Source organism: Felis catus, chromosome C2 (assembly GCF_018350175.1).
Source record: "Felis catus isolate Fca126 chromosome C2, F.catus_Fca126_mat1.0, whole genome shotgun sequence".
Taxonomy (NCBI): Eukaryota; Metazoa; Chordata; class Mammalia; order Carnivora; family Felidae; genus Felis; species Felis catus.
Window position 1 is genome coordinate 87,205,023 of NC_058376.1, and position 18,880 is coordinate 87,223,902.

At 39.8% G+C, this 18,880-nt stretch overlaps 1 protein-coding gene across 2 annotated transcripts in view; it reads right to left on the minus strand.

Annotated features, from left to right (window-relative positions):
- The window catches only part of ACTL6A (actin like 6A), a 29,326-nt gene extending 10,701 nt beyond the window's left edge, over positions 1 to 18,625 (minus strand). Inside the window, exons 1-6 of one of the 2 annotated variants that reach the window (XM_004001172.5) lie at positions 18,438 to 18,625; positions 7,811 to 7,887; positions 7,473 to 7,647; positions 4,437 to 4,537; positions 3,234 to 3,331; positions 111 to 205 (exon numbers count right to left, since the gene is read on the minus strand). In XM_004001172.5, coding sequence (XP_004001221.1) covers positions 111 to 205; positions 3,234 to 3,331; positions 4,437 to 4,537; positions 7,473 to 7,647; positions 7,811 to 7,887; positions 18,438 to 18,462 — 571 coding nt within the window. In that variant the 5' untranslated portion in view covers positions 18,463 to 18,625. Of the gene's footprint in view, positions 1 to 110; positions 206 to 3,233; positions 3,332 to 4,436; positions 4,538 to 7,472; positions 7,648 to 7,810; positions 7,888 to 13,172; positions 13,311 to 18,437 lie in introns of those variants that run through there. The other variant, XM_023260373.2, reaches the window with a different exon arrangement.
- Between the last annotated feature and the right edge of the window lie 255 nt (positions 18,626 to 18,880).

An 18,880-nucleotide genomic window follows, 5' to 3' on the forward strand; every position in this document is an offset into this window, starting at 1 on the left:
AACTGATATGACTTGATAGTCCAATTCACTGCTCTATTTCATTGTCTACGTTGTCATGACAGCTAACATCATCTCCTGTTTAACTCGTGTACCCTAGTTAAATACATTACCTTGCTGAAGGACATAGCCATCATGGACTGGAATTGCAGTGGTATGAGTGGCTCCACTGTCCAAAATAAGACCAGTGGAACGACCATTAGCAAATCTAGTATAAAGCATTAAGGAAAAGAAAGTATCATGGTTCCAAAATAATGTTTATTATAAAGGGAAAATTTCATTAAGGCATTTTTAAATGTGTATTATGGCTTAAAATGTGTTAATCTAGGGATAAATATTGGTGTGAAGAAACTCTGGCTTAAAGACAAATAACACAGGCAGGACTTCCGAAATGATGGTGAGAGGAAGTTAAAGAGACCTTTTATCCCAGAGAGACATCTGTTAAACTGGCCAAAATTAGCACAATCATTCAAACTCTCTGGAGCCAGAGTAAAGGACTTAAAACAAATTAAGAAGCAATGAACAAAATCAACAGAAAGTGGGTAAAAACAGTGGGGGGCTATGGCATTTGCGCTAGGAACTAAAACCATTCTCCACATCGGATTAAAGAAAAACCATCTCAGCAGTATGGCAGCTGAGTGGCAGTTCCCACAAGTCAATGGGAAAGCTATTCCAGGTGGATTCAACAGTCAGCAAATATTGGCAGGTCCCATCTTCCACAGCTCTGAGCTGCAGAAGGCCCATACCACGTGAGCATCATAAGCCAGTATCAGGAGCAGGGCCATGCACTTGGTCACCTAATATTTACTGCGCATTATGTGCCTAGTGACAAGTCTGGTGCTTAATAAGAGAGGGTAGTCCGTCTGGCACTGGCATTCCTGTGCACAGAAGGCACAAAAAGGTGACCCCAAACTGACTCTGCCCTGAAGGATATCCTGTTTAGTACAGATCAGGAAAGCTGTGAAAATAACAGCTCAGGGTGCCCCAGGGGTATACAGGAGAGGCCACCTAACCAATCCTGGGGAAATCCAAGTAAGCTAGGGAGAAGACAGGGAACACAGGAATATGTGGGAAGGCCAGGAAGCAAGGGTATGCTGAGGTCAGGAAGTGTAAGTAGTTTGGCAGAGCCTGAAAGAATGTGGACGATGATTCTGGCTTAAAGCAGCTTGGCAATTAACAAAGATCATTAGCATGGCAGTGGGAAGAACAGGGAAGAGAGGAGGAAGGGTTGCAGTAATCCCGGAAAGAGCTTGCACGTAATGCAGTGGCAATGGAGAGAAATAAATGGATCTGAGAGGTAGTGGGGAGAAGAAAAATCGGTCTTGATGAAGGACTAAATTTGAAGGGTTAAAGAGAAAGATTTCTGGTCTGGGCAACTACACAGAAGAAGAAGGAATAAATTCGAGGGGAGAGATTAATTCCATTTTAGACATACTGAGTTTCAAGTGCTTAAACAAAGAACAGAAAAAGTTCTACTAGGGCAGCTGATTGTGGGCCTGCAGCGAACAAGAAAGGTCTGGGACACAGAACAGATACGGATTTGGAATTTGTTAGTGTGTAACTGGGATCTGAAGCCAAGAAAATGGATAATCGAAACCAGAAAGAGCATGTCAAGAGAGATGAAGGGCTAATGGCAGAAAAGCAAGCAATGGGTAAGGATGATCAGAATCCATGAAATCGATGGCCAGAAAGACAGGTTGGTGAGTTATCTTTGCTATTACTGGTACTTTATTGACCTCTGGCCAACTATATACAAAACATTAATTTTATGCTCTGTAAGTACAATGTCAGATACAGTGATAACACACTAAAAAGTGGCATGAAGGTATGTGGACCTTCCTATAAATAACAATCATAAAATCTAGACAAATTATCTTAAATGATCATTTTAAGATTCTGGGAAGTGTTCAAAAGCAGTCAAAATTTACCCAAAGTTTATTCTCATAAAACTGCAAATGGAAGGGGTAAGAAGTTTATAGCTAAAAATGCTCCCCACCTCCATGGCTATGGCTTGGGAAAGCAGTGGTGGAAAACTGCAATTTTACCACCTTGAGGGAGCAGTAAAGGACTTCAGGGCTGAAAGAAAAGCTGGACACTTAAGGTAGAAATCCTAGAAGCCAGAGAACCACAGAATGGGTGAAAACCAAAATCAGAGTATAAAAGGTACCCAAATCTCTGACTGACTGCTATACTATTCAGGAGCAGGACTTCAGGGGGACCAACAAAAACATGGAGAACAGAGAGTAATCCACTCTTTTTTTTTTTTTTTTTAATTTTTTAAATGTTTATTCATTTTTGAGAAAGAAAGAGACAGAGCACGAATGGAGGAGGGGCAGAGAGAGAAACACAGAATCCGAAGCAGGCTCCAGGCTCCGCACTGTCAGCACAGAGCCCGACAAGGAGCTTGAACTCATGAACCATGAGATCATGACCTGAGCCAAAGGCGGACACCTCACAGACTGAGCCACCCAGGTGCCCAGAGAGTAATCTATTCTTGAAAATCAGAGCAGCACCTAAGAGTTCTGTGATTTTGCTACATTTTTAGATAAATGCATTCTCCAACAGTATGCAGCTTGGACAGCAGAAAACCTTCCTTACTAGCTTAACTTGTCAAGAGAACAGAGCCTGAGGTTGGCAGATATAAGAAACCAGCTATCAATGAAGTCAGATAAAACAATACTACTCTTCCCACTAATATTTTTGTTTTGGAAAATATAATTATCTTTTTCATTAAAATGTTATTTGTGTTAACCTTAAGGAGGTTTTTTTTTGTCATTATTAAGTGAATAAATAAATGTTAAACCAATTCTTAGTTTTCGTTTCTCACAGTAATACTGACAGATATAACCAACATAAAGAAAATCTTTTTGGAGTCCTCAGTAATTTGTTAAAGTGTAAAGGAGTCCTGAGGGTCCTGAGGCCAATAGTGTTTGAGAAGCCAAAAGAATTTTTAAAGTAATACTAAGATGTTATTTGCCTTTTTCACGGTCACTCTCTCATGAGTGTATAGGGGAGTTTTCCAGAGACCATGTCATGTGTGATACGGTACAGAATGAATGCAAAAGACAGATATGAGAATCCACTGTTTCCTATTAAGACTGACCCTAAAGAGATTTGAAAAAAAAAAAAGTAAAATAATTCCACTCTTCTCATAACTTTTTTGGTTTTGGAAAACAAAATATGCCCCACCACATTTACTTCTAAAGAAAAGCTGAATGTTACTCTTTCAAGGATACGCTGTCAAAACTGCAGTTTTGCAAAGGAAGAATGCAGGGATGTTGTAGTGTTCAAACATTAACTCTGTCAGTTTCTCTCTCTTTGCTCTAGTATTCCACTTGAGAAGAGGGAAAAAGAAATGTAAGTTATTTACTGTTTAAAAACTAAAATGTTGATTTATCTCAAGATTCAATACAGCACTATATTAAAAGAATATAAACATTAAAAACAGAATACCATAGAAAATAACCATAGAAAATACCATAGAAAATTGTGTATATTTATATTTATTTGTAAATAAATTTAATAAATATAATTTAAAATTTATTATTTAATAAAAAGTAAAATTGTTGCTAGGAATTTTACAGGTTACAGACTTTCCACAGTACCAAAATCAGGATTCTTATAAAGTATTATTAAATCTTAAGAGTCAATCCAGTCATTTTAAACCACCAAATTCTCCTATTTAAGAGTTGCTACTCATAAAGGAAACTAGAGGTTAAAAACAGTAACAAAATATTGATAATTTATAATCATTATGCTAGCCTTCTGGGCTCTTTGTGGACTCTGTACCAAATGTATTTCACAAGAGACCTCGATCTAGTAATTTCTAGCCCTAGTTCCATATTTGACTCCTCTCCTGGAGAGGAGAATATAAAAGTGGATACACTATGCCTTTGGGGCACAAGGGACAATTCATAAACCCAAATGGGAAGTGGCCCAAGGAATTCAAATGTTAAATAAATCCCTGGAAAAAATAAATAACCGAACCCCATTTAGGGTGCTTTGTTATTGTTCTTTGAATATTTTAATTATTAAAATAATAAAAACTTTATTTTTTTTTTAAACGTTTATTTATTTTTGAGACAGAGAGACAGAGCATGAACGGGGGAGGGTCAGAAAGAGAGAGGGAGACACAGAATCTGAAACAGGCTCCAGGCTCTGAGCTGTCAGCACAGAGCCTGACGCGGGGCTCGAACTCACAGACTGCGAGATCATGACCTGAGCCGAAGTCGGCCACTCAACCGACTGAGCCACCCAGGCGCCCAATAAAAACTTTAATAGTATATAAAAATTAATCCCCTTTCCCCTAATTTTCAAAATTCAAAACATGAACTTCTATGCCTTTTTAAAGAAAAGGAAAACATTCTTCAAATCAGTTAAAAACAACAACAACAACAACAACAACTAGAGAAATTCAGAAAAGAAAGTCTTTGTCTTACCGGTGCTTCTGACATGAGAACAGGATGCAGGCTGGCTTCTGACTTGACATGCATTTTGTAGGTATGATCCAAAATAGCCTGGAAACTATCCCAATCTTCAACTACAATATAAGATTAATACCTTCAAAACAACGCTTAGTTGAAGATGAATACAGAATCTTTTAAGAGACTGTTTCTATGTTTTAGAATACTTTAATATATAGAACCTATTTATTTTACAGATTTATTTCATAAGATAGCACTTTATATAAACATCATCTTTGTCTTCTATAAAATATGGAACCTCTTTTTTGTTCATCCAACCCCAACAGTATCACAACCCCTAAGACCTGTCCTAAATGTAATCAGTGCATCTAATAGACCTAAAATACCAAATAAATATTATTCACTAAGTACTTACTAGAGGCACAGTATACAATTCGAATGGTAAGAGGAAATACAAAAGAATGGTAGGATCTAAACCTGATATTTAGAAAGTTTACAGTCTACCTGAAAAAAGATTAAAAGATATAAATATAGATATAGATATAAACCCTCAGAGAATATAACATGCCTTCAATTTGGCTTCCACTTAAACATTCCATTGAAAGTGCTTGCATTTCGCTATGACCTTTTTTTTTATTTTTTTATTTTTAACATTTTTATTTTTGAAAGACAGAGCATGAGTGGGGGAGGGGCAGAGAGAGAGGGCGACACAGAATCCGAAGCAGGCTCCAGGCTCCGAGCTGTCAGCACAGAGCCTGACACGGTGCTCGAACCCACTAACCATGAGATCGTGACCTGAGCTGAAGCCAGACACTCAACTGAATGAGCCGCCAAGGCGCCCCTTGATATGACCTTCTAACAGACAAATCCAGTGGAAACTTCACTTGTAATATAGCTTGACCTCTTTACATTATCTGACACTATTGACTGCTCAAAAGTTTGCAAACCAGTTCTGCCACAATCCAAAGAAGAAATGTCATTACTTGTACAACATACTCCCACAGTCCTATGAGGTTTTGGGGGGGGGGGGGGGGGGTGTCAATGAACTGCGTTAGTCATTCTAACTTTTCTCTTCCCTTCTTCGTGTAACTCTCAACGTCACAGCTGAGGACAATGAGAATCACTGGACTTCTATGCTTCCAAAACTTTTTCTTCTCTTGGCCTTCTGAATATTCTATATCCCTAACTGTTCTTTCTCATTCTCCTTCATGGGCACCCTTTCTTCTCTTTGGTTAAACAGAGAACAGGCTTTCACATGGAAACCCATCCTCAACCTTTTTCTCATATTCCACACTCTTTCTGGCTAATAAATAATGCAACTCCATGTCTTAAAATCTTCTCACCTGCTGAATAGAACAGCACCTATATTCAAATACTTTGAACTCAAAAACAAACTCATTTACTTGCTGTACAGAAAAAGGCCTGCTTATAAGGCTGACCTTTTGCTGCCATCTGAGAACTTGACTGATAACCAGTTCCCTACAGTGATATAAAACTTTCCCTAAATGATAACAGTAGTTCACTGCACCTAAACTGTTTGTACAATGTGGTTTGTGCTGAACACCTTCTTTCCCTCTGGGAGTCTTGAATTTTAGTAAATTCTAGACACGTGGTACCTACATGACCTCCCCCAGTAAAAATGGTCTCTAATGAGCTCCCCTGCCCTGGTAGACAACATACACGTTGTCACAACTCATCGCTGGAGGAATTAAGTACATCCCATATGACTCCACTGTGAGAAGACCCTGCGAAGTTTGCCCTAGATTCCTCTGGACGGACTTCACTCCATACCTTTTTCTTCCTTTGTCAATTTTGCTTTGTATCCTCTCAGTGTAATAAACCTTAGCCATGAGTACAACTATATGCTGAGTCCTGTGAGTCCTTCTAATGAATAAATGAACCTAACAGGGACCGCAGATATTACCAATACATTTGCCTTTGAAGACCGTAAAACTTGTTCCTTCCCATTCTATTCCTACTTCAATGTGTGGTACCCTCTATTCAATTACCCCAGTCAAAAATCTAGGAAACTCAATTATTCTCCTTTCACCTCTTTGATACCTCTCAAAGTCATCTCAAGATCTCGGCCATCAGTGATAAAATTTAAACCCTCTTCATTTCTCATCTGAATTCTCACCTCCCTAACTGATCCTCCTATCTCCAGTATCTCTCCCCAATCTAGCCTATGTACTGCTCTTAGAATAATCTCTCCAGCTGGCAAACACCCAACTGTTTAAATTCCTTTAGGGTTGGGATGCCTGGGTGGCTCAGTTGGTTGAGCAGCCAACTCTTGATTTTGGCTCAAGCCATGATCCCAGGATCATGGGATTGAGCCCCACATCGGGCTCCACACTGAGCATGGAGCCTGCTTATGAGTCAGTCAGTCTCTCTCTCTCTTTCTCCACCCTTCTCTCCCTGCATCGCACTCTCTCTCAAATTAGAAAAAAAATTTTCTTTAATTTTTTAATTAAAAAAAATTCCTTTGGGGTTATCTTTCAGTTGCCAGCTTAATACACCCCTGGCATGGTTTACAAGCCCTATGATGATTGCTCTCTGTCCACCACTCCTGCAACTGATGCTAATGCACCCCACTGTTAATAGCCATACTTAATTGATGATCTTTCTAATAAATGTGTAAGCCGCTTCCACAGGTCCACCTCTTCACACATGCTGGCTGCTCTCCTTTACCGAGCCTTGTTAGTCAGGCTAATCCTTATTTAGTCGTCAAGATTCAGTGCAAAAGTTACCTCCTTTATGAAAACCACCACTGATCCTCAATGATGGGAGTTAAATACCTCTCCTCTCCAATCCCACTGCTTATCAAACACAACATTTATCCTACATATTTGGATATCTACATCTACATCCCTATGAGTTTCTTGAGGAAGAGGAACATGTTTGATGCATCTTTGTATTCTCAGTGCCTGGAACATCAATTTGTGGAATTAAAAACAAAATACCTGATATTCAAGTTATAAGAAGCCATTGTCTTATGTCTAAAATGTACCATATATACTCTATAAATCAAATCCATACAAGCAAACATCATACCCATCCCATTTTTTAGTGGTGAAATGGCCTCCGTATTCTCCCTGGGAACGCGCAGGGCATTAGTATCTATGTAATAGGTGGGGCCGCCTTGTTTGCCTTTATCACCATCTATTTCCATCAGTGTGCTTCCATCATCTCTTTCTACCACCATACCAATAGCTGTGGGGAAATCCACCTGGAAGAGTCAAAAACATAATACAAGTTTTACCTGCTTTATCAAGTAGTCATTTTTTCCCAACTAAAACCTTTTACCATAATTGAGTGAGAATTTCTGCATGAATTTAATTCTACTCAAGTAAATGATCCTTTCATATCCAATTAACTAATGCTACACTTACCTTGGGACAGTCCTCACCAGCATAACCAGCTCTCACAGTATAGGATCCAATGTCAAAAACAAGAGCTCCAACCTCATCTGAAAAAACAAAGGACAATTAACATTAACAACTTACAGGTCTCATATGAAAATTAAGAGTACTTAATGTGCTGGGGCACCTGGGTGGCTCAGTCGTTTGAGCGTCCGACTTTGGCTCAGGTCATGATCTCACAGTACATGGGTTTGAGCCCCGTGTCGGGCTCTGTGCTGACAGCTCAGAGCCTGGAGCCTGCTTTGGATTCTATGTCTCCTTCGCTCTCTGCCCCTACCCCACTCGTGTGCTCTCTCTCTGTCTCTCTTAAAAATAAACAAACATTAAAAAATTTTTAATAAAAAGGAGCACTTAATGTGGTTAATATGAGAATGTAAAAAAGTTCTATTAAAAATTAAAACAGGTATTACATTCTTATTATTATAAGCTTGAACTTAGTTTTAAATACACCTTAAAATAAAGATTCATTCAGTTAAAATATAACAAGTCATACCTTGTGTATCAGTAGAGGCTCAATCAGAAAAGAGATGGTACACTAACACTGGGTAATTTGCAAGAGTTTACTTATTAAAGGGACTATTTATAAAGATATAGGCACAACACAGGAAAACCAAAAGGGATAGTATGCTACCCTAGCACTAATAACAGATCTGTTGCCACCCTTAGAACTGAAGAAACATGGAAAAAGAATGGTTAGCAGAACCTGGAGAGAGTTGTGTTGGGAGGGCTACCTGATAGGAGCCGTGACCTTCAGTTGAGGGATGCAGTAAGCCATGGCTGACCCTGAGGGGAAGGAACCAGACTAATAAATATGTCAACCTCTCTCTTCCTCCTCTCTACTGGCTAGGGTAATCTTACAATTTCTCACCCAAACTGGGCCACTTCTGAATGCAAAAAGGGTTCCCTATTCATAGTTATACAGGACAAGAAGCATAAGGCAGGAAACATGGTTGCCCTACCAGTGGCCAAACCACAGGTTAACAGACCCACTGAGACAGTCAGTAAGGGTCAGTCTTCAAGGGCACAAAGAGGGTGGAAATGGTGGAAAGTGGAGAGGCAAATGGAAGATATCCAGTACACTTAGTTGCCATTTTTTCATGTTAATAGAAATTATATTCCATGCAATTAGGATAGAAACTTAGCAAAACCCCAAAAAAAAGAGGAACCCTGAAGAGTAAGAGTTTAAAACATAATTACATAGGCCAAGTAAAAAGTTATCAAAGTTTGCACGTTTCAAAGACTTGTAGTAGATAAAGTTTATTTAATGCTGCAAAGAAAGCTGATTTTTTTTCACATTCAAATTCAGAGAAAAGCCTCTAATTATACTTTGAAAATATTTCCCCCAAAACAGCAATCATCCAAAAACAAAACACTTGGGTTTTCCAGGCACTAATTTTTCATTTTTTTCAATCATTAAAAATAATAAAGAGCTATTATTTATCTCCATTAAATTGGCAAAATCCATCTGATAAGACAAAGTATTGTCAAAGACATAGGGAAAGAGGAGCTCCTACACATTTACTAATAAAAGCTATAAACTGATACAACCCTAACGCTCAATTTAGTCATACACACTAAAGTTGAAAATGTTCATACACATGGTAATGCAAACTAGTGTAGCCACTCTGGAAAACAGTATGGAAGTTACTCAAAAAATTAAAAACAGAACTATCCTTCGACCCAGCAATTTATCCAAAGGATACGGTATTTATCCAAAGGATACAGGTATGCTGTTTTGAAGGGGCACATGCACCCCAACGTTTATGGCAGCACTATTGACAATAGCCAAAGTATGGAAAGAGCCCAAATGTCCATCGACAGATGAATGGATAAAGAAAATGTGGTATATATGTGTACACACACACACACACTGGAGTATTACTTGGCAATCAAAAAGAATGAAATCTTGCTATTTGCAACTACGTGGATGGAACTAGAGGGTATTATGCTAAGTGAAATTAATCAGCTGGAGAAAGACAAATATCATATAACTTCACTCATATGAGGATTTTAAGATACGAAACAAATGAACATAAGGGAAGGGAAACAAAAATAATATAAAAACATGGAGCGGGACAAAACATGAGACTCTTAAATATAGAGAACAGAGGGTTGCTGGAGAATTTGTGGTAGGCAGGATGGGCTAAGACGCATTAAGGAATCTATTCCTGAAATCACTGTTGTACCATATGCTAACAAACTTGGATATAAATTTAAAAATAAATACGGGCGCCTGGGTGGCTCAGTTCGTTGGGCGTTTGACTTTGGCTCAGGTCATGACCTCGTGGTTTATGAGTTTGAGCCCCACATCGGGCTCTGTGCTGACAGCTCAGAGCCTCGAGCCTGCTTCGGATTCTGTCTTTATCTCTCTGCACCTCCCCTGCTTGCTCATTCTCTCTGTCTCTGTCTCTCTCTCAAATATAAAAAAATATATTTTCAAAAAATTAAAAAATAAAAAATAAATTATTTTAAAAAGGAAGAACAAAAGTGGGAAACTCACAGTACCTTATTTATAGACTTAAAGTTACAGTAATCAAAACACTATGTTACTGGCATACTATGATGTAGATCAGCGGACATATAAGCCAACAAAATAGAGAATTCAGACACACACACACACAAACACACACACACACACAAAGAAAATGTACACACACAGAAATTACACTTTTTATTTTCTCTACAGAAACTCTCTCACACACATCACAAGGAAACACGTTTAAGAATGTTCATTAGCTATGTGACCTTCGGTGATTTCTAACCTCTCTGCCTCAGTTTTCTCGTATGTAAACGTGCATAATAGTTTCTAACACATAGGATGTTATAATAAATGTGTTAAATGCTTTAATGCACATAAGCACTTACAACAAGAACAGCACATAATAATCACAATAAGTGGGAGCTGCCAATATCATTATTATCACCACACTACTTGTCACAGGAAAAGATAAAAATAATCTAATGGCCTCTCAGTAGGGAAATAGATAAACTATAAATTATTCATACCATGAAATACTGTACAGCAGTTAAAATGAATGATCTAGATTTACATATCAATATGGATAAATCTAAAAAAAAAAAAAATGACTAGTTTGAAAAGCTAGCTACTATGGGCGCCTGGGTAGCTCAGAAGGTTAAATGTTTGGCTCTGGTCATGATCTCACAGTTTGTGAGTTCGAGGCCCATGGTGGGCCGTGTGATGACCGTGCGGAGGCTGCTTGGGTTTTTCTCTCTCTCTTTCTCAAAATAAATAAATAAACTGAAAGAAAGAAAGAAAGACAGAAAGACAGAAAGAAAGACAGAAAGAAAGACAGAAAGAAAGACAGAAAGAAAGACAGAAAGAAAGAAAGAAAGAAAGAAAGAAAGAAAAAGAAAGAAAGAGAAAGAAAGAGAGAAAGAAAGAAAGAAAGAAAGAAAGAAAGAAAGAAAGAAAGAAAGAAAGAAGGCTAGTTACTATACATACATACACATTGTGATACTATTTAATTCATTATGGATACACACACACTTAGTATTAAAAATATGCATGGGGCCTGGTAATGCTGCATACCCAACTTCGGTTCTGTGGTTACCTCTAAGGAGGGAGAAAAGGGAACTCTATATGAATAACATTCTATTTCTTAAAATATCTCAGGCAAATATGGTGAAATATTACATCTATCACATACAAACTTACATATATGTTTCATTATTAGTATATTTGAAGTACTAAAAATTGAGTTTTAAAATAAAGAAAAACCAATGATTATACAGATATTCATAGTGAAGAGATGGTATCTTTACAGAATAATAATCTCATTTTTATTTAAATAAAGAGCCACCTATTTTTATTCCTAATTTGAAAAGAAGTTTCTTCATTTATTATACTTCCCATTCTCGATACAATTCTCTGATCCAAATTATTTTGTCTAATAGGGGTCGTTAAAAGCAGAACACTGCATTTGTTTTCACCGTAGCACATATACTCAAGTACAAACAGTAAAGTTAACAAATGACTATAAATTAATAAACTTTAACACTGACTAATTACAATGTTGGGTAAAAAAATACCTTAACTAAATGAATTAATTGCCAGGTTAACCAAAATATTCAACTCTCATTCTCAAGGATCAAGGCTCTTAACCTTTTCTGTATCATGGACCCCTTTCACAAAGCTCTGGGCTGAAGTGTTTCCCCCTAAAATCCGTACATTGAAGTCTTCACCCCTAGTACCTTAAAATATGACTGTATTTGGAGATAAGGTCTTTAAAGAGGTGATTAAATTAAAATGAGATCATTAGGATATGCCCTAACCCAATATGACTGGTGTCCTTATAAAAAGAGGAAATTTAGACACAGATATGTACAGAGGGAAGACCATGTGAAGACACAGGGGGAGGATGGCCATTCCAAACCAAGGAGAAAAACCTCCGAGGAAAACAACCCTGCCAGCACCTTGACATCAGACTTCTTGACTCCAGAATTGTGAGAAAATTAATTTCTGTTATTTAAGCTACCCAGTCTGTGGTACTTTGTTACAGCAGCTCTGGAAAACTAATGCAGATACATTAGGAAATTTAGGACTCCCTTCTTAGAATGTTCTAAAGTAGATTATAAAAGAAGCCAATTATACCAAAACATAATTCTACCTGTGGATTCCTTGGGGAGGTGAGGGACCCCACACTGGAACCCCTCCCTTAATTTACCCTCCCATAGGTAATCTGCTCCACTCCTATGGCATCAACTTCTACCTCAACTTCTACTAATAATTTCAAGCCAAATCTTTCTCTCAAGCCCTCACCTTTATCTAGATCCATGTCTCAAACTTAAAAAACCATCACAAATAAGATTTTTATTTGTTACCATTAAATGTCTGGATTTTAAGAGATTCTTGGACTGATGGCTCATATCCATCAGCTCGTTCAACTTTAGCAATGGTCTCTAGGGGTGCCTGGGTGGCTCAGTTGGTTAAGTGTCTGACTTCAGCTCAGGTCATGACCTTATGGTTCGGGAGTTTGAGCTCCATGTCGGGCTGTGCTCACATCTCAGAGCCTGGAGCCTGCTTTAGATTCTCTCTCTCTCTCTCTCTCTCTCTCTCTCTCTCTCTCTCATTCTCTCTCTGTCCCTTCCCCTCTCTTTCTCTCAAAAATAAACAAACATTAAAAAAAATTTTTAAAAAACAAACAAAAACTTTAGCACTGGTCTCATTTTCAGTAGCTTTTCCTTTTAAAAGAAAAGTGAATTACTACCTTCACCATGAAGCTCCATGAGCTCCCAATTCAAACTTGGGCTTCTTCAGCATTTTTACTTTTCTAACAAAGACATCATAGAGTGGAAAAATAGATCGGCAAACCTTGTTTAGATCTTTTCTGATGGTGTCTGGAATCAATTTATTTACCACTTCTTTCAAGTCATTTGTCTGCACACCTCAGGTCATAATCTCCATCATCATTTTCTGGATTTGGTGGACCTGTTGGTACTGAGCATAAGAGGTCTTCCGATTGGATTGTTGCCTGTTTCGGTAAAACCAACACAAACTAAATGAAGCAAATAACCATCGGCAACCTTGACCTCAACAGGAGTTTCAACCATGGTTTGCCGTTTTTTTGACCATGAAGCACATTTTGTCATGGGTAAAATCCATGGCATGGAAATTAGTCAGGCAGTTTTTGCCCTGAACATCCTCAGTATTAGCTTAAATTTTCTAAATGCCAACTTCATCACTCTGCAGAAGGCTCACTTCAAAAACATGACCCTTAGGCAATCAGATACAATTTTGATTCCTTGAGTTGTTGTGACTAATGTTTTTCCAATATTTCTTATACTGAACACAGGTGGTGCTTTTACATCATACCAATTTTTCTTAGAAAACAGATCAGGAGCGTCTGACTACAGCTCAGGTCATGATCTCACAGTCCATGAGTTTGAGCCCAGCGCCAGGCTCTGTGCTGACAGTTCGGAGGCTGGAGCCTGCTTTGGATTCTGTGTCTCCCTCTCTCTCTGCCCCTCCCCTGCTGATGCTCTGTCTCTCTCTGTCTCAAAAATAAATAAAAACATTTTAAAAATTTTTTAAAAAGAAAAACAAAACAGATCAACCACTTTCTTCTTGACTCCCTTTCTGCCACCTTTCATAAGGCACTTGCTCTTGATGACCGCCATGATGCTACTCAGAGAGCCAAAAGGCCATATGACAAACTTCTTAGTGTACAACATTGATTCCTCCTAATGTCCCATAGTTACCTCATATTCAACATATCTGAAGCACTGTCTTCCTTTCCCCATCTTACTTAACCTAATCTTAGCAGTGCTATCACAGTTAGTGGCCTAATCAGCAGAGACAAAAAACTAAGAATTGTGAATTCCTTCATATTTTCATACCCCTCACCAAGTTCTGCCAAACATTCTGCTAAATATTTCTCAATTCCCTTCCTCTTTACTACCACTGCCCCTGTCTTGAGTCAAGCTCTTATCTCAACAGGGAATTACTACAATTCCCTGTAAGTATTGTATTTCCCATCTCTTCATTTTTTCCATCCACCTTACAAACTACTGCACTGTGATCTTTCAAAATTACAACTCAACATATTGGTACATAAATCCTTCAACGAAAAGAGAATCATCTGGTGGTTTCCCATCATCTACAAAATAAAATTCAAGTCATTTCACCCAGTTGATATTCAAGACCTAGCAAAATCTGGCAGTAATCTCATTTCCCACTTTACACACTAGTATGACTGGATAATGTTGTCTCCTAAACACACCACATACTCTCACTCAGCTAATTTTTGCATATGCTGTCCTTCTCCACTCTTCTTCCATCATCCCTACAACCTCTCTTATAAAGTCCTCTGACTCCCCAACAATGAGTTAGTAACTTTCTTCTCTGTTCTACCTTTGTACCTTCGACATATCGTCATTACCGAACACACTTTGTTGAATTACCCTTTCTCATCAATATAAAATTTTATAAATGATAAGATACACCATCTCTTCATGCACCAAGAAAAAAAGCATGCTGCCAATTAAACTCTGCCACACCATCAAGAAATATTCCATGTCGGGGTGCCTGGATGGCTCAGTCGGTTAACTGCGGACTTCGGATCAGGTCATGATCTCACAGTGTGTGGGTTCCAGCCCTGCGTCTGGCTCTGTGCTGACAGCTAGGAGCCTGGAGCCTGTCTCGGATTCTGGGTCTCCCAGTCTCTCTGCCCCTCCCCTGCTCATGCTCTGTCTCTCAAAAATAAACAAACATTAAAAAAATTTTTTTTAAAGAAATATTCCATATTAATTATACTTGAATTAAAATTAAAAAAAATTAAATATGTAAAACAGAAAAACTTCAAAAAGAAAAGAAATATTGCAACTTCAGCTCTTTAAATATGAGGAGGAGGGAATGTACAACTGAAGTAAATAAAATGCAGTGTCTATTTATTTGACTGCCTCACCTGTAAGACTGAGCTTCTTGGAGACAGAAGCTATACCTACCTGGTAAATTTTTTTATGAAATGAAAATCTAGGGGTACCTGGGTGGCTCAGTCGGTTGAGCACCCACTTTGGCTCAGGTCATGATCTCACGGTTCATGAGTTCAGGCCCTGCATCGGGCTCTATCTGACAGCTCAGAGCTGGAGTCTGTTTCAGATTCTGTGTCTCCCCCTCTCTCTCTGCCCCTCCCCAGCTCACACGGTCTCTCTCTTCTCAAAACTAAACATTAAAAAACAAATAAAAAAATAAAAATCTAATAAATCAATTATGTTCCTATCTTAATGAGAGGCAAACTAGACACAGACCTTTAATGTAAGACTCCTGATGCTTAGAATTTTGCATCTGCTTTTTTTTCCTTTTTCAAAGGTATAGGTCTATCTCCTGTACCTCATGTTGTTAACAACTAGAACCAATGAACATAAAATAGAATGGCAAAGGGACATAGGAGACTTAAACCATAACCACAGAGGTCTGGATATTTAAAAACCAGGATACAATTTCTAATGGATAAAAGTCCTCAAGAGTTGGATCCCTTTGCTACTAAAAACACAGTTTTCACTTTTCTGAAGATATTGATGCTTTTCTGGAGTAAATGGCTTCCAAGTTTAAAGGTGTGGTGGTTTTTCTGGGAAAACATGAAACAATGGTGGCAATTTTCTAACCTGGTCTTAAAACATTCCAAGATAATACTGAAGGCTAACAACTTTGGGAGAAAATGGGAAGATCATTTTTGTTTGTTTGTTTGTTTGGACAGGGTACACCAACTCATGGGGATGGAGATTTTGAGAAAATTTTAAGGTTAGAGATCTGGGGGTCAGGAGTGCAGGAATGATGAAACAATTTATCTAAGATGGCCTGTTTATTTTTATAATGCAAAGTTTGAAGTAAAGGAGCACCGTGAGAGATAGTCACAGGAACAATGGGTAGGTCCAGAAACCAGTTAGAAAGTATAGAAATCTGGGTAAATTATGCATTATACCTAACGCTAAAGATCAATGTCAGATCTAGTCAGAAATCATTATTAGAATAAGACAGCCATAAATTTTAAAATTTAAACTTCAAAGATCTTTTCAATAAGCAAGTCAGTTAAAAATACAGCTTCTTAAGTTAATTATACAAAACCTAGGAGAGAAGAAGTTTGGTTTCTTCTCACAATACACCCTTTGGAAAATGTCACCCAATATAAATACTGACCATACAGTGGTAGCACAAACACAAAATCATACACTTATTTTTGTAAGTTTTAAATATTTTGTATGTGGAATAGGCTTTATGACATATTCCCCTCCTAAGCAAATGAGAAAAAGGACGTTTATTCTGAACACCTAAACCATACATGAATATGCTGTGGCTATACAACTAACTGAAAAATGACTTATGGAGAAACAACCAAAAAACTTTTTATTTTTAAAATAGGAAAGGGTTTTACTGAAATGCCATCTTCTTCGACCCAGAGATTCTTGTTCCCCATTTCTTAGGAAGTTCGATAACTCTTGGCCAGTTCATCTTTTCCATATTACTTTCTTATTCCGTAATACAGGGACAGCATTACCATCCCCTATATGGTTGTTATAGATTGGACTAATGCATGTATTAAATGCAACACATGAGAAGTCTCTGGCAACAGTTCTTAGTACACAGTATGCACTCAATAAATGTTTGCTGCTGGTATCATTAATATCCATTTCTGCCTCAGTCATATTAAACAATGCCTTCAAAGGAAATACTCCCAGACAGCCTCTAAGTCCTTGGATCAGTGAACCTAAAGGTCAGAATAGAGTCAACAGCCTCCGTAAGGCAAAGGCACAAAGATCCAGGACTGCATCTTCAGATGAGGAAGAGGTAAATCATGAAGATCCACTAGGCTTTCTCCAAAGTAAAAAATGGGAAACTACGGACGCTCACATGTGAGAAATCAAAACCAAGAACATAAACGGGAAAGAAGGGGCTGAGGGTCAGCATATTACTTCAAAGAGACTCTAGCTACACTCCAAAAACTCCTAAGAACTTTGAAAACTCAATTTCTATCCCCTACCTGTAAAATGCCATCCTCTTCAGAAACAGTATCCATCCTTACTAGACACAGTAACAAAAGCAACACTTCAAATCTGTCTCCTTGTTCTGGAAACTCCTCAAACACAACACAAACCAGAATCATATACACCAGTGCTTCCTCTACCTGTCTAGCAAGAATGGAAGCTCTGATTCAGTATATGTAGACTGGAGCTTGAGAGTCTGCATTTCTAAAAAGCTTGCAGGTGATGCTGACTCTGCTGATCATGGACCACACGTTGCGGAGCCACGTATAGCATCATCTCATTGAATCTTCACAACCTCACCACTGGGCAGGAATTATCTTTCCCAAAATGAGCCCGAAGTTGAGAAAAGTTAAGTAACTTGCCCAAGGCTAAAGCGCTCAATACATGGTGGGGCTGAAAGTACAAGCCGGGTCTGCGTAACTCCCAGACCCGTGTCAATCTTTCCGCCACACTACAGCCTGCCCAAGAAAAGCATCTGTAAGTTACAGGTGTTCCCATGGGTAATTATGGAGAACCCAGTCAACAGGCAGAAATTACGGAAAGGTGTGAGGCTGCTGAGCACGGAACGAGGAGGCTGCGTCGGGAGTGGCCGCCACTCCTCCAGGCAGTGGTACCTCTCTCGGCTCGCTTTACCCTCCAAGGGACTTTGCGGAAACCTTCCGTCCACGCTTGCAAACTGCTGGAACCTCCCAAGTTTAAACACACGCGCGCGCCCCGATGTCGCAGACTTGTGGAGACACCGGGGGAGATGCGACCCTGCGGCTGGCCACTCAAGCCGGGGTTCTGCGGGCAGACCCCCTTGGATGAAGTGCCCGCCCAGCCCGAGGCCGGAGAGCACCCCCAAAACCCTGCTCCTCCGGGGGGCCAAGGCTGGAAGGAACCGCAGGGGGCGGCGACTCCGGGCGCCCAAGGCTCTCAAAAGAGCCGGGTGGGCTCCGGGGGCGGGCAGAGCGCGGGGCGGGGATGGGGCGGGGAGGCCGGGGTCCCGAGCGGGGGAGACCGGAAGGGGCCGCCGTGGAGGGGAGGGCTGGGGGCGGCGGTTACAAAACCCACACGCTAAAAAGGCGCGCTCTCTCGTCCGGCCGCACTCACTCACCTCCCCCGTACACCCCGCCGCTCATGGCTGCTGTCCACGCGACTCCTACGCTAAAGGCCACCGGGCGAAGTGACTGCGACGGCCGCGAGTGTGGGTCCCGAGAAGCACTAACCCTCTACCCCCTTAACTTCCACCGCCACCCCCCTCGGGCAACAAAGCCGCGTCCACACACCCCGGAGCTCAGTCACACTTGCTGTCTGCTCGTATCAGCCAATCACAAGAGGCCCGGGCACCCTTTAGCCAATCAGAAAGAGGTTGTGCTGCATCCCTGCCGCGGCACAGCCAGTTTAGCCAATCGAGGGCAGCCATGGAGGCGGGGAAAGGGTAAAGCGACGGAAGGAGGGAAGGAGTTGGGTTGCGGAACTGGCCCCAGGCGGGAGGGGTAGCTGGGGGGCGGAGCTTCCTGGGTGGGCGGGAGAGTGCGGCAGAGGGAGCAGCAGAGG